Source organism: Agelaius tricolor, unplaced genomic scaffold (assembly GCF_023055355.1).
Source record: "Agelaius tricolor isolate 1412-34295 unplaced genomic scaffold, bAgeTri1.0.p SCAF_30, whole genome shotgun sequence".
Lineage (NCBI taxonomy): Eukaryota > Metazoa > Chordata > Aves > Passeriformes > Icteridae > Agelaius > Agelaius tricolor.
The window spans coordinates 2,568,027-2,589,269 of record NW_027269290.1 but is presented as its reverse complement, the minus strand read 5'-3'; the positions used below and the strand labels follow the sequence as shown (position 1 = coordinate 2,589,269).

The window sequence follows — 21,243 nt, the reverse complement described above, 5'->3', positions numbered from 1 at the left end:
CCTTTGGCTCAGGCCTGCAGACATCGGCTTCACACCACCCTCCTCCCCACCCACCCGTCCGCGCAACGACCGCAACGTCTTCTCCCGTCTCACGAGCACCCAGAGCCAGGGATCTGCCTTGGACAAGTGAGTCCTGCTGGGGTGAGAGTGTCTGAGCGAGGGGAGCCCAGACCAGGATAGCACATGGCCTGTACTGAGTCCTGTGGGGGTGTATAGCATCACCAGGGCTTGGATTGGCTCCAGCCAGTGTCCTGTCACCTCTTCACCTCCCTGCTTCTCCCTGTGGTGGAGCAGCTGCCATGGCAGGGCTGTGCTCCTGCCCACTGTGCCCCTCTGAGCTCACAGTGCTGGCCTCTGCCTGCAGACAGGGTGGTGCCAGACTTGGAGGCCCGGAAAGACAAGAGAGCAGGATGGGTGAGGGGATGAGGGCTCAGAGGAAGCTGATGGACTGGCATCCAGCCACAAGTGCTGCTCCAGCCTCTCCTGGCAGCAGGTCAGGTGCTGCTCTGGGCTTGCTAGCAGTGCTGGTGTTCCCTGATGGAGACCTGCTGTCTGTTCCTCACATGCCCTCCTGCTCTTCTGCTCTCCCCTGGTTCTCCATGTGTGCTTCTCCTTCTCCCTCCTTCCACTCCTTCTCTCTGTCCTACACTGGCTTGGATGCAATAACAATCTTCCACCTCTGACTCCACTGCTGCCTTCTCTAGTCTGGGTTTTCTCTCCCATAATCCTGCTAATTTTCTGCCCCTAGGTCTGATGACAGCGATTCCTCTGTCTCGGAGGTGCTGAGGTATAGACAATTCTATTTATTATCCCTTCCTCTGCTCCTCCTTCTCTCTGTCAGATGCCTGCTCTCCCTGTCCCTGCATGCTCTGCCTGCAGCTTGCTGCTCTCCCCCTTCCCAGCTTGTGTGTCTGTCCCCCTGGCATGCCACCTCTGGTGCCTGATGCTGTCAGTTCAAGCTGTTCCTGCTTGGATCAGCCCTTGGTACGTGGTGCTGGGCTCACTGGTGGGTGCTGGCTGGTTTGGGTTGGCAGCATGTTCTCCTCCAGCTCTCATGGGTTCATGCCAGCATGAGGCCACCACGTCCCACCCCTTCCCCAGCTCTCCAGCAGGATGGTGAGATGATGGGAAGGGTGCTTGCAGTACATCCTTTGTGCAAGCTTCCTCCAGGCAGTTACCTCAGGTTCAGCTCGTGCCTGGTTGTGCTGCCCTGGTGCTGAGTTGGCAAAGGTCAGTCTCTTCCCTAAAGAAATGGAGGGAGATTGTGGTGCAGAGCTCAGCCTTGGAGTTAAGGTTCTCCTGGGCTTCTCTCCCTGCATCCACCTCACTACAGAGGTTTCCCAGAACAAGGGCCACATTTCCCCCATCCTTTAGGAACATTGCAGCCTTCCAGTGCCTAAAGGGACTTGTAACAAAGAGGGAGAGCAACTTTTTACATGGGCAAATAGTGACAGGACAAGGGGGAACAGTTTAAAACTGAAAGAGGAGAGATTTGGACTAGATGTTAGGAAGGAATTCTTCCCTGTGAGGATGGTGAGACCCTGGCACAGGCTGCCCAGAGCAGCTGTGGCTGCCCCATCCCTGGAAGTGCCCAAGGCCAGGTTGGATGGGGCTTGGAGCAACCTGGGATAGTGGAAGATGTCCCTGCTCATGGCATGGACATGGAATGAGATGGTGTCTAAAGTTCCTCCCAGCCCAAACCATTCCATGATTCCATGATCAGCTGTCCAGCACCCAGGGGTCCCCTCCCTCTGCCTGTGCCCTGAGCTCCTGCAGACCCCCTGTCACTGGGGAGGTGACACCAGACCAGTCTGAGAGGGTCACCCTGGGCAGTTCGTAGTCAGGCAGCCACTCAAAGTCCATGGAAGATGCAGTGCAGGGATTTCCCCTTGGATTCAGTGTTGCTTTGAGGCTGGTGGAAGCTCTGGGGGTGAGGGGAAGGCTGTTGGCTTGGCTTTGGTAAAGGCAGAGCTGAGGAACATCACATGCATGTGATTTCCAAACCCAATTAATGAGCCTGTGCTTGTCCTCACAACTAATGCAAACCTTGCCCTGCTCCAGCCCCATGCTTCAGTTTCCCTGCCTGTAAGAAGAAACAAGCACAGCTTTGGGTGTTGTGGCTGTGCTTGATGACCAGGTCACACCCCTGCCAGGGGTCACACACAGCAGGGTCAGGCTGGCGGTGCTCAGCACCCTGAGCATGTCTGAAGTGGAGGGCTTGGCAGATGATGTCCCCCAGGACAGAGCAGTGTTCCTTGGCAGGGGTAGGTGCTCTCCTGCCCAGGGCCAGCAGTGGGGGCAGGAACAGCCATTGCAGCAGGGACGTGGGGGGCAGATGCTGGCGCTGCCCTTGGTCACTCTTGGGATCTGTGTGAAGGAGCGAGGCCCTGTCTGCAAATGCCACCAGCCAGAGGTGACAGCTCCAGGGGATGGGGGTGCTGATACTGGAACTCTGAAACATTACCCCAGCAGAGCTTCAGCTTCAGGCTGGAGACTCCACAAATGGACCTCCGGGCCAAGGAGCTGAGTCTCCTGAACTGTCCTGGGTTTGTGCTGGTGAGGCAGGAGAGGTTTGGGGGGAGAGCAGAGGTCACTGGGCAGCCTCCCCCTTTCCCTGTGTGATGGCAGGGGGTGCCCATGGGGACATTCTGGGGTTTCCACAGAGACCTCAGCTCAGACAGGCCACCTTCAGGTGGAGCAGCCTGTCTCACTCTGGGCTTGGTGTGAGCCAGCTCATGTTCTTCCATGCCCTGGGGCTGTGGGCACTGTACCTGTTCTCTCTCTCCTGTGAAGGGGCATCATCAACCCGGTGGGTGGCACCAAGAATGCCCGGACAGCCCCTCTGCAGTGTGTCTCAGTGGCAGAGGGACACACCAAGCCTGTGCTCTGCCTGGATGCCACCGATGAGCTGCTCTTCACGGGCTCCAAAGGTGGGTGATGGGCAGGGAGGATGCAGATGCTGTGGGAGCAGGGGAAGTGTTGGCATTACAGGGGCGGTCCCTGTCTTCAGTGTTGAGCCCTGCCCCTGTGCTGGGGCTGGCTGGCTCCTTTCCTCTGGCCCTGTGGGTGGGGGGACATGCTCAGAGGGAATATTGTCCCCAGGCCACCGTGCCCTTGGAGGAGACACCCCCAACACTCCTGGGCGTGTTCTTCCTCCCCCAGACCGCAGCTGCAAGATGTGGAACCTGGTGACAGGCCAGGAAATCGCCTCTCTCAAGGGCCACCCCAACAATGTGGTTTCCATCAAGTACTGCAGCCACACGGGGCTGGTGTTCACCGTGTCCACCTCGTACATCAAGGTGTGGGACATCCGCGACTCCGCCCGCTGCGTCCGCACCCTCACGTACGTCAGCTCGGGGACCTGGGCACTCTGGGCTTCTGTGGCTCTGCAGGAGCCTTTACAGAACCTGCAGGGGCTGGGGACATGGCCAGATACAGCTCCTTAGTGCCAGTTTGGAGGGCTGCTTCCTGAGGGAACAGGGAGGTTGGGAGAGGTTGGGGTTGGAATTCATGGGGACTCCTGCAGCAAAGACTCGGGGTCATAAAATCACAGAATGTGCTGAGTTGGAAGGGACCCATCAGGATCATCAAGTCCACCTCCTGGCCTTGTGCAGGACACACCAACAATCCTGCCCTGTGCCTGGGAGCGTTGTCCAAACACTTGTTGGACTCGGACAGGCTCAGAGCTGTGCCCATTTCCTGGGGAGCCTGTTCAGCGCCCCAGCACCCTCTGAGGGAAGAACCTTTTCCTGACATCCAACCTAAACATCTCCCAGCTCAGCTCCAGCCATTCCTGCCAGTCCTGTCACTTGTCATGAGAGAGAAGAGATCAGTCCCTGTCCCTCTGCTGCCCCTCAGGAGGATGTTGAAGACCCCAGTGAGGTCTCCCCTCTAGGCTGAACAAACCAAGTGACTCAGCTGCTCCTCATGAGGCTTCCCCTCCAGACCCTTCACCATTCTCATGGCCTTCTTTAGGATGCTCTCCAGTGGCTTCATGTCTTTTTTATATTGTGGTGCTCAAAACTGCTCTGAGGGCTTGAGGTGAGGCTACCCCAGTGCAGGGGCAGGACAATCCCCTCTGCCCAGCTGGCAGTGCTGTGCCATGGACATCCCAGGACATGGATGTCCCTCCTGGCTGCCAGGGCACTGCTGACTCATGTGCATTGACCAGGATGCCCAGGTCCCTTCCCACAGCTGCTCTCCAGCCTCTGTTCCCTGCTGTGTACACACAGCCAGGGTTGCTGTGTCCCAGGTGCAGAATCCAGCACTTGTTAAGGGTCAGGAGCTTTGAAGAGATTTTGCAGCTGTTCTGAGAACTGGCAGCTCCCATGGGGGGCACAGCCCCAAACAGCAGTGTCTGGGTAAATCACAGCCTCTTCAGTGGGAAACATGGGGCTCTCTGAGGAGTTTGAGGACCAGAAGGGAGCATGGAACAAATGGTAGCTGTGGCTGCCAGTCTGGAGTAGGGCTCAAAGGTTAGGACAGGATGGTAGGTAGTAACAGCAGCCTCCTCAAGCCAGGTCTCATAAGCTCTTGGAGGTCTATTACTCACCCAAGATAGCAGTGTTAGAAACAAAAAGGTTTAATAAAAGGCAAAATAACAAACAGAGAAAAACCAAGCCAAGAAAAACCAAGAGGTTCTTGCTCCTGGTAAAACTACCCACTAAAGCAATTAGTTTCTTTGTTCTCTTCTTTTTCTAGTAAATTGCCCAGGTGGGACTCTTTGGCTTCTGTCCAATTGGCTATCCTTAAGTTTGAGGTGAAGTCACCTAGACCCGTGAGGTGGCTTTTTCACCTAGTTGAGGAGAGAAACTTCTGGGCTTCATTCCTTTTTAGGGGGACAAAGGACAGTTTTGTCACTCTGTCAGCACAGGGTACATTCCTATAGTAGGTCAGAGTTACCCACTTGCTGTGGCACAGGTCTCCTTTCCCCATGCAGCCTCAGCTCACCTGCCTTGGCTTCTCTCTTGGCACAGAGGCCAAGGCCTCTGCTGCCCTGTGCTGGATGCCAGCACTCCCCAGCTCTCCTGTGGAGGAGAGCAGAGGAAACTCAGCTGGAAACCAGGGCAGGATGCTCTGAGTCATGCCCAGACCCTGATCCTTGGCTGCCTCTGCAGGCTGGGCACTGGCCTGTGGGACAAAGCTCCTGTTGGTCCCATTGTGGCCAGAGGGACAGGGACACTCCAGGGCCTTTCCTCAGTGTGGGGCCCAGCTGTGCCAGCCTGGGGACAGCCCTGTGGTTCCTCACTGCCTCTGGTCTCATCCTTCCTGATGCCTCAGGTTTGGCTTTTCTGTTTTTCACATTCTGTGCTGCTTTAGTGTGTGGGTCTGGGCTTCATATTATGGGATGCTGAGCTCTGTGCACAGAGCAGGGAGACAGAACAATTCCTGCTCCAGCTGGGCACCAAGGACAAATGATCCAAATCTCAGGCCCAAGAGCACAAACAACGTGGAATGAAGAGAGAAAAGCAAGAAGGATGGGACTTGATAGGCTAAAGCTGGAATGGGACAATTAACTCCAATATGCAAATGGACCAGAACTTTTATAAGTGAGAGACCCCATGAGCTGTCATCCATTTTGGGACCATTTGGGCTCACCTGGGCTGTAGCCCTGGCTGGTGTTGGAATACAAGCCCCTCAGGGCACAGGCCTGGAGGGAAATCCAAGCACAAGGATTGAACTGAAAGCCCTGGAGAAACTGAGATATATAAAGCTACAAAGTGAAATAGAAATACAGATTTAGAATATAGATTTTATCTTTTAGTAGAAACTTATCCTAAGTGCTTTGAGTATCTAAAAAGCTTCAATAAAGAAAAAAAGCTTTTTTGTCTTTAGGCACAATTCTACCATAGCAGTGGCATTTCTGTGAGGTTGCTTTGCCCCAGACAAAGTGTAAATTGCTGGGCTCTTGTGCTGCCCAAGGTGGATCCGTTGAGGCCTCCTAATTAATCCCTGCTTTATTCTTTAGCTCTGTCTAGTCTCTGTTCTAGGCTCTGTTCAGCCTTGACAAGGCATCACCTGTGGTAATCACATATCCTCTGAACAGAGAGACATAGCTCTCCCAGGATTTTCCAGGGAAGCTGTGAGAAAGCTCAGAGAAAAGAATGAGAAACAATTCTTATCTCCAGTTGCTGCACCTGTGTTGTTGTGCACATGTGGAATGTGTTATGGAGATTTCTTTACCAAAGGGCCACTGGTGATGGTGTTTTAGATTCAAGGACCAGTTAGGTCAAAGCTGTATCAGACTGTCTGCAAGGGCGATGGGGGGGTCTGATGGCTCAACCTGGACACCATAACCTTCCCAGAGAGAGATCCTGCAAGAGACAACTTCCTAGGGGTCTCAGGCAGTCCCTCAGCAAGGGGCAGCCAGCTCAGCTCTTAGCAGGGATTTCAGCTCTCAGTGATTTCAGTTCTGCCTTGCCAGGTGTATCCAGGCCAACACAGGGACAAAGAGACAGGAGCACCATGTGGTTGTTCCACAGAGTTCCTTTATTCCAGCACCCTGCAAAGGAGGCCAGGGACAGCAGCTCCCTCCTGAAGTGGGCAGAAACTGGGGTTTTATGGTACAAAGGGGGAAAACCAATCACTCCCAACAAATCTACATGGGGTTCCAAAGTGTGCTGGGAACTCACCATGACCAAGGAGGATTTCTCAGTCCAGGAGAGTTTGAGAAAATCTTATCACAGCCCATTCAAGGGATACCTCTCCAAGGGAGAGGGCTGACATGCCCATCTGTCTCCACAGATGGGTTTTTTCTTAATAGGATAATAAAATATTATAGGATAATATAGTATTACAGTATAAAATAGTATTATAATATAATATAGTGGTATAGAAATATCAGGGTGCCTCTGTCACAGGAATGGTTGACATCTGACTCCAAGGCTTTGGAATGCTGAACACTCTCTTTATTATACTGTATTATATTATATCTACAGTACAAAAAATGCTAAAGAATACTAAAGAAAACTTGTGACTGTCTCTCAACAGTCAGGCAACGGATTTGTGTGATTGATTGGCCAAGGAAACAAAACAATCATGAGCAAAATCCAGTTACCAAATTCCTTCAGGTAAACAATATCCTAACACATTCCACATGTGCAAAACAACAGGAGCAGAGAATAGAGATAAGAATTGTTTTTCTCTTCTCTGAGGCTTCTCTCTCTGCCTTTCCCAGAAAATCCTTGGGAAAAATTGTGCCTTGCTTTTCTCTGTGAAGAGAAATGCAGCCACACAGTATGGGATAGTAGAATAAAGGTATAGGCTGGGGACAGTGTGGCTGGACAGTGCCCAGGCAGAAAGGGACCTGGGGGTGCTGGTGACAGCTGGCTGGACATGAGCCAGCAGAGTGCCCTGGTGGCCAAGAAGGCCAATGGCTCCTGGCCTGGATCAGGAATGGTGTGGCCAGCAGGAGCAGGGAGGTCATTCTGCCCCTGCACTCAGCACTGGTGAGGGCACACCTGGGGTGCTGTGTCCAGTGCTGGCCCCTCAGTTTGGGAAGGATGTTGAGGTGCTTGAGCACATCCAGAGGAGGCAATGAGGCTGGAGAGGAGCTGGGAACACAAACCCTGTGAGGAACCACTGAGGGAGCTGGGGGTGCTCAGCTTGGAGAAAAGGAGACTCTGGGGTGCCCTTACCACTCTGTACAGCTCCTGAAAGGTGCCTGTGCTTAGGTGGGGTTGGGCTCTGTCTCCAGCAGCACTGACAGTACCAGAGCACACAGCCTCAAGCTGCACCAAGGGAAATACAGGTTGGATAGCAGGAAAAAGTTTTTCACAGAAAGAGTGATAAAGTTCTGGAATGGCTGCCTGGGGAGGTGGTGGAATCACCATCCCTGGGTGTGTTTAAAACGAGCCTGGATGTGGCACTGGGTGCCAGGGTTGAGTTGAGGTGTCAGGGAACAGGTTGGACTCGATGATCTTGAAGGTCTCTTCCAACCCTGTGATTCTGTGATTGATCAGCCTCCTGTAATGATGGAGTCAATGCTAATTACTCTGAACTCTCCCCCTTCAGGTCGTCTGGCCAGGTGATCTCTGGGGACGCGTGTGCCGGGACCAGCAGCCGCACGGTCACCAGCGTGCAGGGCGAGCACCAGATCAACCAGATCGCGCTCAACCCCGCGGGCACTGCGCTCTACGCGGCCGCCGGCAACACCGTGCGCGTCTGGGAGCTCAGCAGGTCAGGGCAGGGCTGGGGGCTCAGCAGGGCTGGGGGCTCAGCAGGTCAGGGCTGGGGGCTCAGCAGGGCAGGGCGGGGGGCTCAGCAGGGCTGGGGGCTCAGCAGGGCTCAACAGGGCTGGGGGCTCAGCAGGGCTGGGCTGGGGGCTCAGCAGGGCTGGGCTGGGGCTGAGCAGGGCTGGGGCTCAGCAGGGCAGGGCTGGGGCTGAGCTGGTCAGGGCTGGGGGCTCAGCAGGGCTGGGCAGGCCTGGGGGCTCAGCAGGGCAGGGCTGGGGGCTCAGCAGGGCAGGGTTGGGGACTCAGCAGGGCTGGGCTGGGCTGGGGGCTCAGCAGGGCTGGGCTGGGGGCTCAGCAGGGCAGGGCTGGGGGCTCAGTAGGGCTGGGGGCTCAGTAGGGCTGGGGGCTGAGCTGGGCTGGGCTGGGCTGGGGCTCAGCAGGGCAGGGCTGGGGGCTCAGTAGGGCTGGGGGCTCAGCAGGGCTGGGCTGGGGGCTCAGCAGGGCTGGGGGCTCAGCAGGGCAGGGCTGGGGCTCAGCAGGGCTGGGGGCTCAGCAGGGCAGGGTTGGGGACTCAGCAGGGCTGGGGCTCAGCAGGGCTGGGGGCTCAGCAGGGCTGGGCTGGGGGCTCAGCAGGGCTGGGGCTGAGCTGGGCAGGGCTGGGGGCTCAGCAGGGCAGGGCAGGGCTGGGGCTGAGCTGGGCAAGGCTTGGGCAGGGCTGGGAGCTCAGCAGGGCAGGGGCTCAGAGTGGCATGAAATGATGCCCCTGGGGAAAATGAAATGATCCCCCTGGGCAAAACAAAATGATCCCCTTGGGCAAAATGTAATTATCCCCCTTGGCAAAATGAATTGATCCCCTGGGCACAATGAATCGATGCCCTGAGGAAAATTAAATGATCCCCCTGGGCAAAATGAATTCATCCCCCTGGGCAAAATGAAAGCCTTTTTCACAGCAGGAGTTGCCTTGAATAAGGTTTTTCAGGATGCTTTCCTATGGGATCCTAGTGGTTTTAATTTTAAAAAATGTTCAAGATTTTTTAAGATTTAAGTTTAAAATTTTCTTAAATCTTAAATTTAAGATTTTTAAATATAACTTTTAAGATTTTAAATCTTTAAAACGTTAAGATTTTTTAAAATCATAAATCTTAATTTAAGAATTAAACATTAAGATTTTTTAAGATTTAAGATTTAAATTTAGGACTTTTAAATTTAAGATTTTAAATTTTTAAAAAATTTAAGATTTTTTAAGATCTTAAATCTTAATTTAAGAATTAAAGATTAATTTAAGGTTTGTTAAGATTTAAGATTTAAATTTAAGATCTTAAATATAAGATTTAATTTTGTTTGATTTAGGATTTTACATTTTTTATAAATTAAGCTTTTTTAAGATCATAAATCATAGTGTGAGAATTAAAGATTAATTTAGGATTTGAGATTTTCTTAAATTTAAGATTTTAAATTTTTCTTAATTTCAAGATTTATTTAAAAATTAATATTTAAAATTTTAAAAAAATTAAGATTTTTTACAATCATAAATCTTAGTTTACGAATTAAAGATTAATTTAAGATTTAAAATTTAAATTTAAGATTTAAAGTTAAGATTTTCTTAAATTTTAAATTTAATATTTTTAAATTTAAAGTTTAGGCTTTTAAATTTTTTTTTAAATTAAATTTTTTTTTAAGATCATAAATCTTAATTTAAGATTAAAAGAAATATTTTTAAAAATTCTTAATATTTAAGATTTAAGATTTGTAAATTTAAGATTTACAGTTGTGACCCAAGGGGTGATGAGCAGCACTGGAGCTGTGTGGGGTGAGGGGTTTGTCTGTGCACTGGGCAGAGCTCAGCAGAATGGAAAAGACAAAAGTGGAATGAGCAGCAGGGCCCTGGTTTCCCCTTGTCCTTCTACCTGCCCAGGGCTGTGAACCCTGTGGGCTCTGCAGCCGCATGCTGGCACTCTCAGGATGCACAGCCAGATGTTGGCACTCTCAGGATGCACAGCCAGATGTTGGCACACTCTCAGGCTGTGCAGCCAGATGTTGGCACTCTCAGGATGCACAGCCAGATGTTGGCACTCTCAGGATGCACAGCCAGATGTTGGCACTCTCAGGATGCACAGCCACGTGTTGGCACACTCTCAGCCTGCCCTCCTCCCTGGATCACGGGCAATGGGCTCTCCCTGCCCACTCTCCCCCAGAGGGAGCAGCCCCAGCTGGGGCACCCCAGGGAGGGCTGGGGGTGATGCTGGGGGTGAGTGGGGCTGGGGGTGAGTGAGGCTGGGGGTGAGTGGGGCTGGGGGTGAGTGAGGCTGGGGGTGAGTGAGGCTGGGGGTGATGCTGGGTGTGAGTGGGGCTGGGGGTGAGTGGGGCTGGGGGTGAGTGAGGCTGGGTGTGAGTGAGGCTGGGTGTGAGTGGGGCTGGGTGTGGGAGGCTGGGTGTGAGTGAGGCTGGGGGTGAGTGGGGCTGGGTGTGGGAGGCTGGGGGTGATGCTGGGTGTGGGAGGGCCCTCGGGATGAGCCCCAGCACGGGCAGGGGCTGAGCTGTGCCCTCGCTGCCCTCGCAGGCTGCAGCCCGTGGGGAAGCTCAGCGGCCACATCGGGCCCGTGATGTGCCTGACAGTGAGCCAGACACCCAGCAACCACGACCTGGTGGTCACAGGCTCCAAGGATCACTATGTCAAGGTACTCTGCTCCTGGGGAGCAGCACCCCGAGTCCTGTAGCATCCCATCAACTCTCCCCCCTTGGTCAAGCCCCAAGCCCTCAGCCCTGAAACATTAACTACTTAACAGAGTCATCCCTCCCAAAGGGAGAACAGTCTCCCCCATGGACTTGGTGTTACGACTTCCTCTGGTTTCTCCATCCCTGTCACTGGCTTGGTACCCCTGGTACCACCCCCCTACCCCTGGTGGCCAGGCCCCTCTGCCCAGCCCTTAGCTCTGCCTCCCACCCCTTCCCCTTTATAAGCTGCCTGCTCCACGTGGTTCTTCCTCTTTCCCCACGTTTGTCCCTCAGGGACTGAGTTACCCTGCTGGAATAAAACCTTGGAAAAGAGCCTTTCTTGCCTCTATCACTGAGCCAGCTGTGCTGGGTGTTGAGTGGAGGTTTGACTGCATTGCCTGAATGTTAACTCAGCCTGCCTTTGGACAGGAGAGGCTTGCTGGGGACAAGAGATGGGCAGCAGCACCCACCACCTTAACACCCACGTTTTTAAAGTCCTGTAGGGAAGCCTAGGTGTTGGGAACCCCTCACTCTTCTCTCCTCCTGAAAGCTGAGCCCAGATTCTGTTTTCATCTCTGCATGTGAGGTTTTCCCTTGTTTCCTCTTCCCAAATCTTGCCTTTTGCTTGGTCCACAATGCACCTTGAGAGAAGAAGTTGCATTTCTCTCATACATCAGCCTCTCTGGTTGGGATGTTCATGTGAGGGCTGACCCAGATGAGCAGTTCACTGTTCTGCTCCATAATCCCTCCCTGATAAAGATGCCTTGTGCCTGCTCAGTCACAGCTCCAGCACAGCAGGAGCCTGTCCCTTCCTTTCAGGTTTTAGCAGGTTGAACTAGAGCTGTCCCCAGGGAAGGGAGGAAGGGTGGTGAGATGGTGAGACAGGATCCCCTCAGCTGTCAGCTTGGCTCCAGAGGAGTGTGAAGGTTCACCATGAGTAAAATACAGCAGAGTGGGGCCGTCCCTGGTGGCAGACCTCCTCTGCTTGTGGCAGGACCCTCAGCCCCAAAAGCCTCCAGCAGCCAATGCCCAGTCCCATTCCCAGCATCACTCTGGGTGCCCTGAGCCTGGGACACAGAGGGTGGTGGCCAAACTGCCCAGGGGAGGGGGTCCCCAGTGCCATCTGTGGTTTGTTACCTGCTGCTCTTCCCCAGGTGTTTGAGATCACAGAGGGCATGGTGGGCAATATCAGCCCCACTCACAACTTCGAGCCCCCTCACTACGATGGCATCGAGTGCCTGGCCATCCAGGGAGATGTCCTCTTCAGTGGCTCCAGGGACAACGGCATAAAGAAGTGGGATCTGGAGCAGCAGGAACTTATCCAGGTCTGGAGGGGAGCACAGGGCATAGGGGGGTTGCTGCTGGGGCCTGGGGGTTTGTCCAGGAACCTGGTGCCAGTGGAGCTCACCAGGGAGGGCACTCCCAGTCCTGGGAGTGGGTCAGGGTGTGCTGTGCCCCCATAATTTGTCCAGCAAGGTGCCTGGGATTGCTGGCTCTCCTTCAGACAGGCTGAGGCATCAGTTGCAGTGTGGGGGCTTGTGTTCCACCCTGAATTCTGGGTTGTTGTCTCCTGCCCAAGGGAGAAACCAAGCCATGATTTTGAGCCCACACCCTTGGCTCCTACCTGGGCACCACCAGTTCTACCAGGTCCCAGTCAGTCCTGGGGTGTCAGTGAGGAGCTGAGCTCCCTGAGACAGTGACAGGATGGGTGCATGAGGCTGCCCCTGGTGCTGCAGGTGAGGTTGGTCATGGCTGTGCTCTGTGCCTCCAGCAAATCCCCAATGCCCACAAAGACTGGGTCTGTGCCCTGGCCTTCATCCCCGGGCGCCCCATGGTGCTGAGCGCCTGCCGAGGAGGCGTCATCAAGGTCTGGAACGTGGACACCTTCACCCCAGTGGGGGAGATCAAGGGCCATGACAGCCCCATCAACGCCATCTGCACCAACTCCAAGCACATCTTCACTGCCTCCAGGTGAGCCCCCAGCACTCTGCCCCCGGGGCCCCTGGGAAGGGGGAGACCCTGGGTTTGAGCTGTCCCCCCTGGGCCTGGGTGGGTGCTGGGTGAGCAGGGAGGGGGGAGGGAATCGCAGCTTTTTAGTCCCTCCTTCATCTCCTTCTGCCCACTGTAGCCTGCCCACGGCCAGGCCTGCCCACTGCAGTGCCAAGAGCTGTCCCTGGCCACCCCCTGCCCACGCTCTGGTGATGCCCTGGGTTACTCCCCACGCAGGGACCCCTCTCCCTCGGGGCTGGGCATTGTCTGCTGCTCTCGGGGAGCTCTTCAGCAGCAAGACTCTGATATCCTCTTTTCGACCCTGTCCCTTTTCTCCCTTCCTTTTTCTCTGTCTCTCTCTGCCTCTCCTTCTCCCCCCCTCCCATCTGTGCCACAGTGACTGCCGGGTAAAGTTATGGAATTACGTGCCTGGGCTCACCCCTTGCCTTCCACGACGCGTCCTTGCCATAAAGGGCCGTGCTACTAGTCTGCCTTGACCCTCCTGCTCTTTGACTCTCTTGCTCATATGCTCCTCTTCCGTCTCTCCTTCCCTTTTCTCTCCATCTCTCCCCTTTCTCTGTCCCTCTCACTGTTGCTTTTGCTCCTCTCTCTCTTTCCCTCCCCCCCCCCTTTTTTCTCTGGTCTGAGCTGCTTCTTCACGGTATGAAACTATTCTGAGTTTTTCCCCACTTGATAAGTCTTTGTTAGAATGGACTCACCCCCTTGGCCCAGTCATCCCCCTGCCTTGGTTTCACTTCTTTTTGGTTTTTTTTCCTCGCCAAGTGCCCACATCTACTTTGGCACCTCAGTGGGAAGCCATGGCCTGCCCGTGCCTTTGCATGGATAGTGGGTTGGGAGTCAGCAGCCCCCCCCAAATCAGCCCATGCCCCAGGGGCAAAGCAGCTCCCTGGCTTTCACTGCAGGAGCTCCTTCAGGGCGGGTAGGAGTCCTGGTGTGGGGTCAGCCCTGGAGGTCACCCTTTCCCTTTGTCCCCAGCTGCTGCCAGTGGGGTGAGCTGGAGGCTGAGCCCCATTGGGTTTGCCTTCTCCCCAAAGTGCATCAGACAATTCCTGCCAAGGGAAAAGGGCCTGGAAGCTTGGGGGGCTGCATGCTGCCGTGGTGGGGAGGGGAGGGGAGTGAGCACCCTCTGGGGCAGTGCTGTGGGGCTCCTGCCCCCAACCCCTGGGTCATGCTGTCCCTCTCACCTTTGTTCCTCAGCGACTTGACAGTGAAGCTCTGGAGTGGGAGGAGGTTGCCTGCGGGGTCAAACTAGGAACTGCAGAAAGACTGGAAGGCGTGGGCAGGGTGAAGGGCAGGGCACCTCCCCCTGCTCTCAGGACTCAGCCACCCCCAGGAGCTCAGCCCAGCACAGGGATTTCTTTGTGCCTGACCCAACGGGGTGGACAATGCTGCATCTGGTACTCTGAGCACTGTCAGCTCCTGTGAGGAAGCAGCTCTGTGGGGCACCAGCAGCTCCACCTGCCCTCCTGCTGAGGTTTCTGATGGTTCTCCAGTGAACAGGAAATGTTTCATCTCTCCTCTCGCCCATCCTGCTGAAAGGACTTTGGGGGTCCCTGACTCCTCAGAGACACCCAGCTCCCTCCTGCCATGGCTCTGCCGTGCTGTGCTGCTCCTGGGCTGGTTCCTGCAGGAGTCTTCTCCACTCCACGAGGACATTTGGTGTCTGCTGGCCAGGACCACCACACAGAGGATGCTTCTCTGGAGCCATTACTTGTGAGACACCTCTGCTGTGGGGACTGCAGAAGGATTTCCTGGTACTGCCAGCCTTTCCTTTCCTGTGTGGACGTGTCCCCAGTGGTTGGAGGGTGCACTCTGAGCTCCTTTGCCATGTCCCATCTCGTGAGGCACAGCAAGCCTGGGATGTTTCCATTGGGCAGCTTCCAGACAGATCTGCTGCAGTTCCTTTGACACTCTCCAAACCCCACTTGTAAACTCAACTGCCCCCTGGCTCTGGGCTCTTCCCCACATGCCCAGCCTGCTCAGCCCTGCTCTGGATATTGTGACCCCATCAGAGCTTTGTGCTGGGTTCCTGCAGCCAGTTAACCCCCTTGAGATGGAGAAATGAAGCAAGAATGGAGGTTACAGGGCAAAAAGGCCAAGGCTGGATTTGGCACCCCACTGCTGTGGCTCTGTCTGTCCTTCCCTTGGGTTCTGCCCTCAGACCTCTGCCTGGACTGGAGCTTTCTCAGGCTGGGCCTGCATGGATGCAAGGCTGGAGAGGAGCCAGCAGGGCAGGGAGCAGCCAGGGTCACTGTGGCAGGAGCAGAGGGGGAGAGGAGGGTTGCACACTCTGACCTTGCACAAATCCCTGACTCCCCCTGTGCTCAAAGGACAATCCTGCCGTGAATGATCTTGCACAATCTCATCTCCTGGGGGGTCTGGGGGCTCCACCCAGGAGTGTTTCCCCAAGGACACACAGTCTGCAGGCTCTTTCCTCTGTCTCTCCTGTTCAAGAGGGGCTGGTAAGGCCCTGGTCTCACACTGGAGCTTCTCTCCATCTCTCCTATGGCCCACTGGACTAGCCCCTGCTCTGTCCTGCCCTGGGCTACCCAAGGTTCTTGTGGAATGGCCAAGGAGACCCCAGGATGGGTCTTCCTGCCTCACACACTCTCCTTTTCCCTTTGTCAAAGAAGAAGCAGCACTTGAACTCAAATTTAAGGATTTCTCCATGTGATCCCACCAGCACTGAACTGGGATCTTGGAGGCCAGGGGCTCCAGGACTTGCCCCATCAAGCACAGACCATTTCCCCTCTGCTCTCTCCAACCATGCTGATACCTTGACCTGCCCCAGCTCATCTGCCACCAGCCCTTGTTCCAGGCATTCTGGCTGGAGTGAGGGGATTCCTCTGCATCTCTGCACCATGAAAGACAAGAGTATCTCTATTGATTTGGTGGGGGAAGGGGAGGGTTGCCTTTTTTTGGGAAAATTCCATCCTGCTGGCTTGCCTTGTTGGAGGGTAAATGGTACATGTGTGTGTGTGTGTGTGAGTGAGTGACCCTGCCAGGACAGTCCCTGCTCCCTGGGAATGTGGCTGAGCCCTGCACAGCCAGGACTGGTGGCTGTGCTGGGGAGAGGCTCCCATCCATCCTGTGGGACCTGTGGAACTGAGGGTGCAGCCAAAAGTGCACAGAGACCTCAGCACCCAGTGGCACACAGCCATGGGGGTCTGCAGGAGCTGTCTCCCCCCCAGGCCTGTCTTGGAGAGGTTTCTGCACTCATTCCTCAGCTGGTTTGTGCTTTGCTTGGCTGGAGGGGCTCTGTGTGTGTGGGGAGGTGTCTCTGGGAAGTGTTTGCTGTAGCCTGGTGTTGGTTCTGTCTGCTCTGAGATCTCCAGTGCCTGCCCTGAGCTTTCCCTGCTGCCATGGCTGAAGGGGGCACCCAGGGTCAGCCCTGCCTTGCCTTTGCCCCCAGCACCTCCCTGTGTGCAGGCTGAAAGAGCCTGTTCAGTACTCCAGGGCTGAGTGGCCAGTCCTGGATGATGCTGAGCCTCTTTTGATGCTGTGTCCAGGCTCTCACAGCCCACAGAGGGAGGGAGCTGGTGCTGGGGCATTGCTGTCCTGAGGCAGGGGGTTTGAAGGGAGGAGAGTCCTGATTTAGGAATAGCATTCTCCCCTTTAGTGCTCCCACTAAAACCCCCATCCCCATCCCCAGCAGGGAGAGAGGGGAATTGGAGGCACAAAAGATGAAGATCACAGGTTGAGATAAGAGTAATTTACTGGCAACAGCAGTGAGATAAAAAACAATCAGGAAAACAGCAGCAATGTTAATAACAGAAGTATAGAAAAGAGAGAATGATTCACATGCAGAGTGCTCACCCTGACCTGACCACAGCCATGTTCTACTGACCAGAGAAGACCTCTCCTCTGAGGAGAATGCCTGGATCCTGCCCCTGTGTGTCCCCATGGCACCAGTACATTGTGACCAAGCCTTACAGTGCTGGGATCTGCTGGGCCAGCCTTGGATCCACCCAGCCCAGCAGAGCCCAGTGCTGCTCTCCCCCCCTGGCTGCAGGCAGGGGTGCTCACTGCTCACTCCTGCAGCTGTGAAGGTGCATCCAGGGGCATCAGAACTGACATTAGCCCTTTGATTCTGCCTGAGCACGTGCCCACTGGAAGCTGGGCTGGCATTTACCCCTGAAGAATTTCCTGCAGTTGTTGTTTTTCCTCTCAGCTCACACACCCGTGCTTCTGGCACAGAGGGGTTTTCCTTCCCACTTCCTCCTGTCCTCTCTGTGCTCATGCAGGTAAAACCATGGGTTGCCTTGTGGTGTGTCCCCTCTCTCTAGAGGGGGCCAGTTGCTCCCAGCAGCAGAGGCTCTGGTCTGTACTGGTGTGACATGGGACATTTCCTCAGTCCACAGCCCTGCACTGGAGGATAAGTCCAGTCCTAAACTGGACCTGGGCTGGTCCAGTTTAGACAGTTTTTTTTTAACACAGCTGAAATACAGGTTGGTAGGAAGAAAAAACAATGATCTTCATCATCAGAGTTGGGGAGTCACCTTTAACACTCTCCTTCTGTTCAGATCTCTGAATAACCTCCCCAGAAATCTCTTTTTTAACTCCAAAGATTATGTGGACCGCACTAAGGACACCTGGCAAAAATATGATTTCCTTAAAATCCCAAGGGAATTCAGAGCTTCAGCAGCTGTTTTAACAGACCTCCAGGGAGAAAAGTGGGTGAAAGTCTGGGGAAAATCATCCTCCCCTGTTCCCCCATGGGTTGGTCATGATTGTTATTAATGGAGTCCCAAATGAAGTGCTCCAGGTAGGGGTGGAAGAGCAACACTCAAAACATCCCAAATGACCCTCACTGCCCTTGATGTTGTCATGTCATAAACTAACAGAGCAATCCTGATCCCCCTCCCTGCTCTGAGACAGAGGCTGTGATGGGAGCAGACAGAAATATGTGCAGGGTTAGGTACCCCCATGGGCAAAGCAGGCAATGCTGTCACCAGTGCCTCAGTACTTCATACAGAAAATGCTGAGATCTAATTTGCTTCCAACCCAGTCTGGGCAGATCTGTTGTTATTTCAACTGTTCAAGCCCTACTTTGGATGCCAAAAAAACCCCCCAAAAAAAACCAAACAAACAAAAAAAAGCTGTTGTGGTTTAGGACTGGTATTCCCCAATTTAGTGTTCCCACTACTACAACTGTGTGCTTCCACAACCCCCACCTCCTTCCCTCCCTGTGGTGGGATGAGGAGGAGAACTGGAGGCACAAAAGGTAAAAAAATCACAGGCAGAGATAGGAACAATTGACTGGAAACAGCAATGAGATAAGAAAAATGAACAGCAACAATATTAGTAACAAAAGTGCAACAATATTAATAACAAAAGTGTGCAAAAGAGAGCAAATCACGTGCAAATGCTCTCCACAGTGTTACCCTGATTGGAAGAGATCCCTTCCCCCTGCCCAGCAATGATGTGAGGTGGCCTAAAAGAACCTCTGGGCTCTGGCCATGTCCCCTCCTGGCTACTGCAAAATTTAACTCTGTCCTGGCTGGAACCAGGCCAGGGGTGACTGTGATCCCATAGCTCTGTGTGTGTGTGTATGTGTGTGTGTAGCTCTTAGTTCCTGTGTGGGTTGATGTTTCTCATGCAGAAGAGCATTTCTTGCTGTTGATCTGGTTTAGCTACCTCACGGTGCAAGCTGGGTGCTGTTCTCATTGGGTTTCCTAGTGGGGATGGGGTGGGGACTTTGTGGTGTAAGAATTTTTATTTTTTTTCTCTTAATAATTATTGTTATTGTTATGGTTTTGACACTTGAATTCATCCTGGGGACATGTGGCCTCTCTCCCACCTTGCTGCATGTCTGAGCCACCCCCTGTGTTCCCTCCCTGCTCCTCCTGGGCAGGGAGCAGGGCTGGGGTCCCTGCCCCAGCTCCCACCTTTGCAGTGGGATCCCCCAGAGCCATTGCAACACTGAGACTTTGCTCCCATTCCTCGTGGGATTCAGAGGATCTGTGGTGTTTTATTGGTGATTGGGTTGGTTGGCAGCCTGGGTGTGGCTCCCATCTGGTCCCATGAAAAGGGGGCTCAGAAAGGCTCAGCTCAGCCCAAATTTCTCCCTCTGCTCTCCCAGATCCTGTCTGTGGCTGTGATGAAGCTCTGGGCTGGGAGATGTCTGTGCAGAGCAGACCAGAGGTGGTTCCAGCCATGTCTGCCCAGAGCTTGCTGCTCTGAAAGGCTCAGCTCAGCCCAGGTTTCTCCCAGATTTCTCCCAGATCCTGTGTGTGGCTGTGAGGGAGCTCTGGGCTGGGAGGTGTCTGTGCAGAGCACATTGCTGGGTGGGCTGGTTCCAGCTCCCTGCAGAGCAGCAGGGCCTGGGGGCTGGGAAAGCTCCTGCCCAGGCTGGGCATGGTCTGTGAGAACCTGATTCTGCTGTGGGATGGATTTTTCCCTCCCAAAAACACAGTTGTATCTAGATAGAGTGCCAGGCACTGAACATAAGCAAGGGGAGCCCTGGAGCCCCCAGCTCAGGCTGGCAGCTGCCCTGGCACAGGGGTCAGGGGGCTCTGAGCCACTTTGGGGTGCAGGTCCTCCCAAACACTAAAGCACAAGGTGCCACATGCAGGTGGCTCTAGGAGGGGTGGCCCTTTGGTCCCTGGCCCTCCAGAGCTCCAGTGGGACCATGGACTGAGGCTGGAGGAGGAGGAGGACTGGGCTGAAGGCTCTTTGCCTGGGGGTGAGCTGTTCCATCCCATGCACTGTGCTGGCTGCACACCTGAAGTCCCCTCTGGTGGTCTCAGAGCCCCTCTGAGCCCCTCCAGGGCAGGGACACTTTGGAGCTGCCTTTGTACCACACACCTCACTTTCCTCTGCCCCTGGGCACCTCGATTTGTGACAAGGGTGTGCTCACACCTGCACTCCTGCCTCAAGTTGCTGGGTTATGCTTCTTTCCCCAGGGCCCAGCTCTGGCTCTGGGGGTTTCCTCGCCCCCAGCACACAGCTCCAGCCTCTGTGGAGGGAGCAGGGCTGGACCAGAGTCAGGAGCCTAAAAGCACTGGACCCCCAAACCACTGTGAGCCCTCCTGAGCAGTGTCCCCTCCCTGTCACCTACAGCTCTGATGACACAGGCTGGGCTGGGAGCTCTGGGGTCCCATCCTGTCCCCCCCAGGTCCCCTCCCCACCACCTCTGAGCACAACTGCCTTGGGGTCTCACTTGCTGCCTCCTGCCTTGGTGCTGCAAACCCAGTGCCTGCTTCCCATGGTGCTGTCCCAGTGCTTCTCCCCCTCACCAGTCCCACACCAGTCCTCCCAGTGCCCCTCACCAGTCCTCCCAGTGCCCCTCACTGGAGAGTCCAGGTACGATCCCTGCCAAGCACAGGGCTCCAGTTTGCTTTCCACAGGCTCCCTGGAGCTTCACTGTCTCCTGCAGGCTGCTCATCCTCCTGAGCCCCCTCACCCTTCTGGGAAGGGACGAGGACCCCCAGCCCCTGCAGGTGCTGCACAGTGCTCCAGCTGTAACTGGGACAGCCCCAGCTCCCGGAAAAGCACAGCCCTGCACCTTCCTCCTCCTCCCCAGGGCTCATCCCCTCACCACCACAGCCCTGCACCTTCCTCCTCCTGCCCAGGGCTCGTCCCCTCACCCACCACAGCCCTGCACCTTCCTCCTCCTCCCCAGGGCTCATCCCCTCACCCACCACAGCCCTGCACCTTCCTCCTCCTCCCCAGGGCTCATCCCCTCACCCACCACAGCCCTGCACCTTCCTCCTCCTCCCCAGGGCTCATCCCCTCACCCACCACAGCTCTGCCCTGGTTCCTTCCAGCTGCTCCTCCTGGCCTGGCACCCCCAGGTGCTGCCCCACACAAGGCTGGGGCAGCTGCAGCACTGTGTCCCCTGCTCCATCACTCCTCTCTGCACAAAGAGCACAACAGCAGATGCCTTTTCACACTTTTGGGGCTTTTCCCAGAGGCCAGCTGCCCTGGAGGCTGGTGGTGTCTCTGTGGGGGCTGTGCAGCCCAGCCCTGGCTGGGTTTGTCAGAGCATGAGGGGTGTGTGTGTGTGTGTTTTCTACCTTGGTGTGTTCCTGTAAATAGTGTAAGTTATTGTGCTCTCCTGCTGTACGTTTTTCAATGGCTGTTTGTTTCTTGCCTTTTTGTCTTTGCAAATAAAATGTTCTTGACATGAAGGGATGGAGCACAGAGGTGGTTTTGAGGAGGGAAAGGGCACAGCCAGGAGCTTCCCATCCCCTCCTGTGCCCATGAGCCTGGCCCAGGCTGGGGGATAGATGGGGAGGGGGGGCTGTGGCTGCATCCCTTCTGGATGGAGTGGAAAGTGTCCCTCCCCATGAGAGGGTTTACATGTGGTGGCCCTCAAAGGTTCCTTCCACCCCAAACCATT

At 54.7% G+C, this 21,243-nt stretch overlaps 1 protein-coding gene across 5 annotated transcripts in view; it reads left to right on the top strand.

The window, feature by feature from the left end:
• The window catches only part of KIF21B (kinesin family member 21B), a 58,664-nt gene extending 37,633 nt beyond the window's left edge, over nt 1-21,031 (top strand). Inside the window, exons 27-36 of one of the 5 annotated variants that reach the window (XR_011682903.1) lie at nt 13-126; nt 749-787; nt 2,794-2,930; nt 3,163-3,343; nt 8,014-8,178; nt 10,735-10,852; nt 12,044-12,214; nt 12,661-12,860; nt 13,276-13,539; nt 14,097-21,031. Coding sequence is in view for 3 of the 5 variants with exons in the window: in XM_071450466.1 (XP_071306567.1) it covers nt 13-126; nt 749-787; nt 2,794-2,930; nt 3,163-3,343; nt 8,014-8,178; nt 10,735-10,852; nt 12,044-12,214; nt 12,661-12,860; nt 13,276-13,375 (1,225 nt within the window). In the remaining 2 variants the exon portion in view is untranslated. Of the gene's footprint in view, nt 1-12; nt 127-748; nt 788-2,793; nt 2,931-3,162; nt 3,344-8,013; nt 8,179-10,734; nt 10,853-12,043; nt 12,215-12,660; nt 12,861-13,275; nt 14,063-14,096 lie in introns of those variants that run through there. The other 4 variants (XR_011682904.1, XM_071450467.1, XM_071450466.1 and 1 more) reach the window with 4 other exon arrangements.
• Nucleotides 21,032-21,243: the final 212 nt, after the last annotated feature.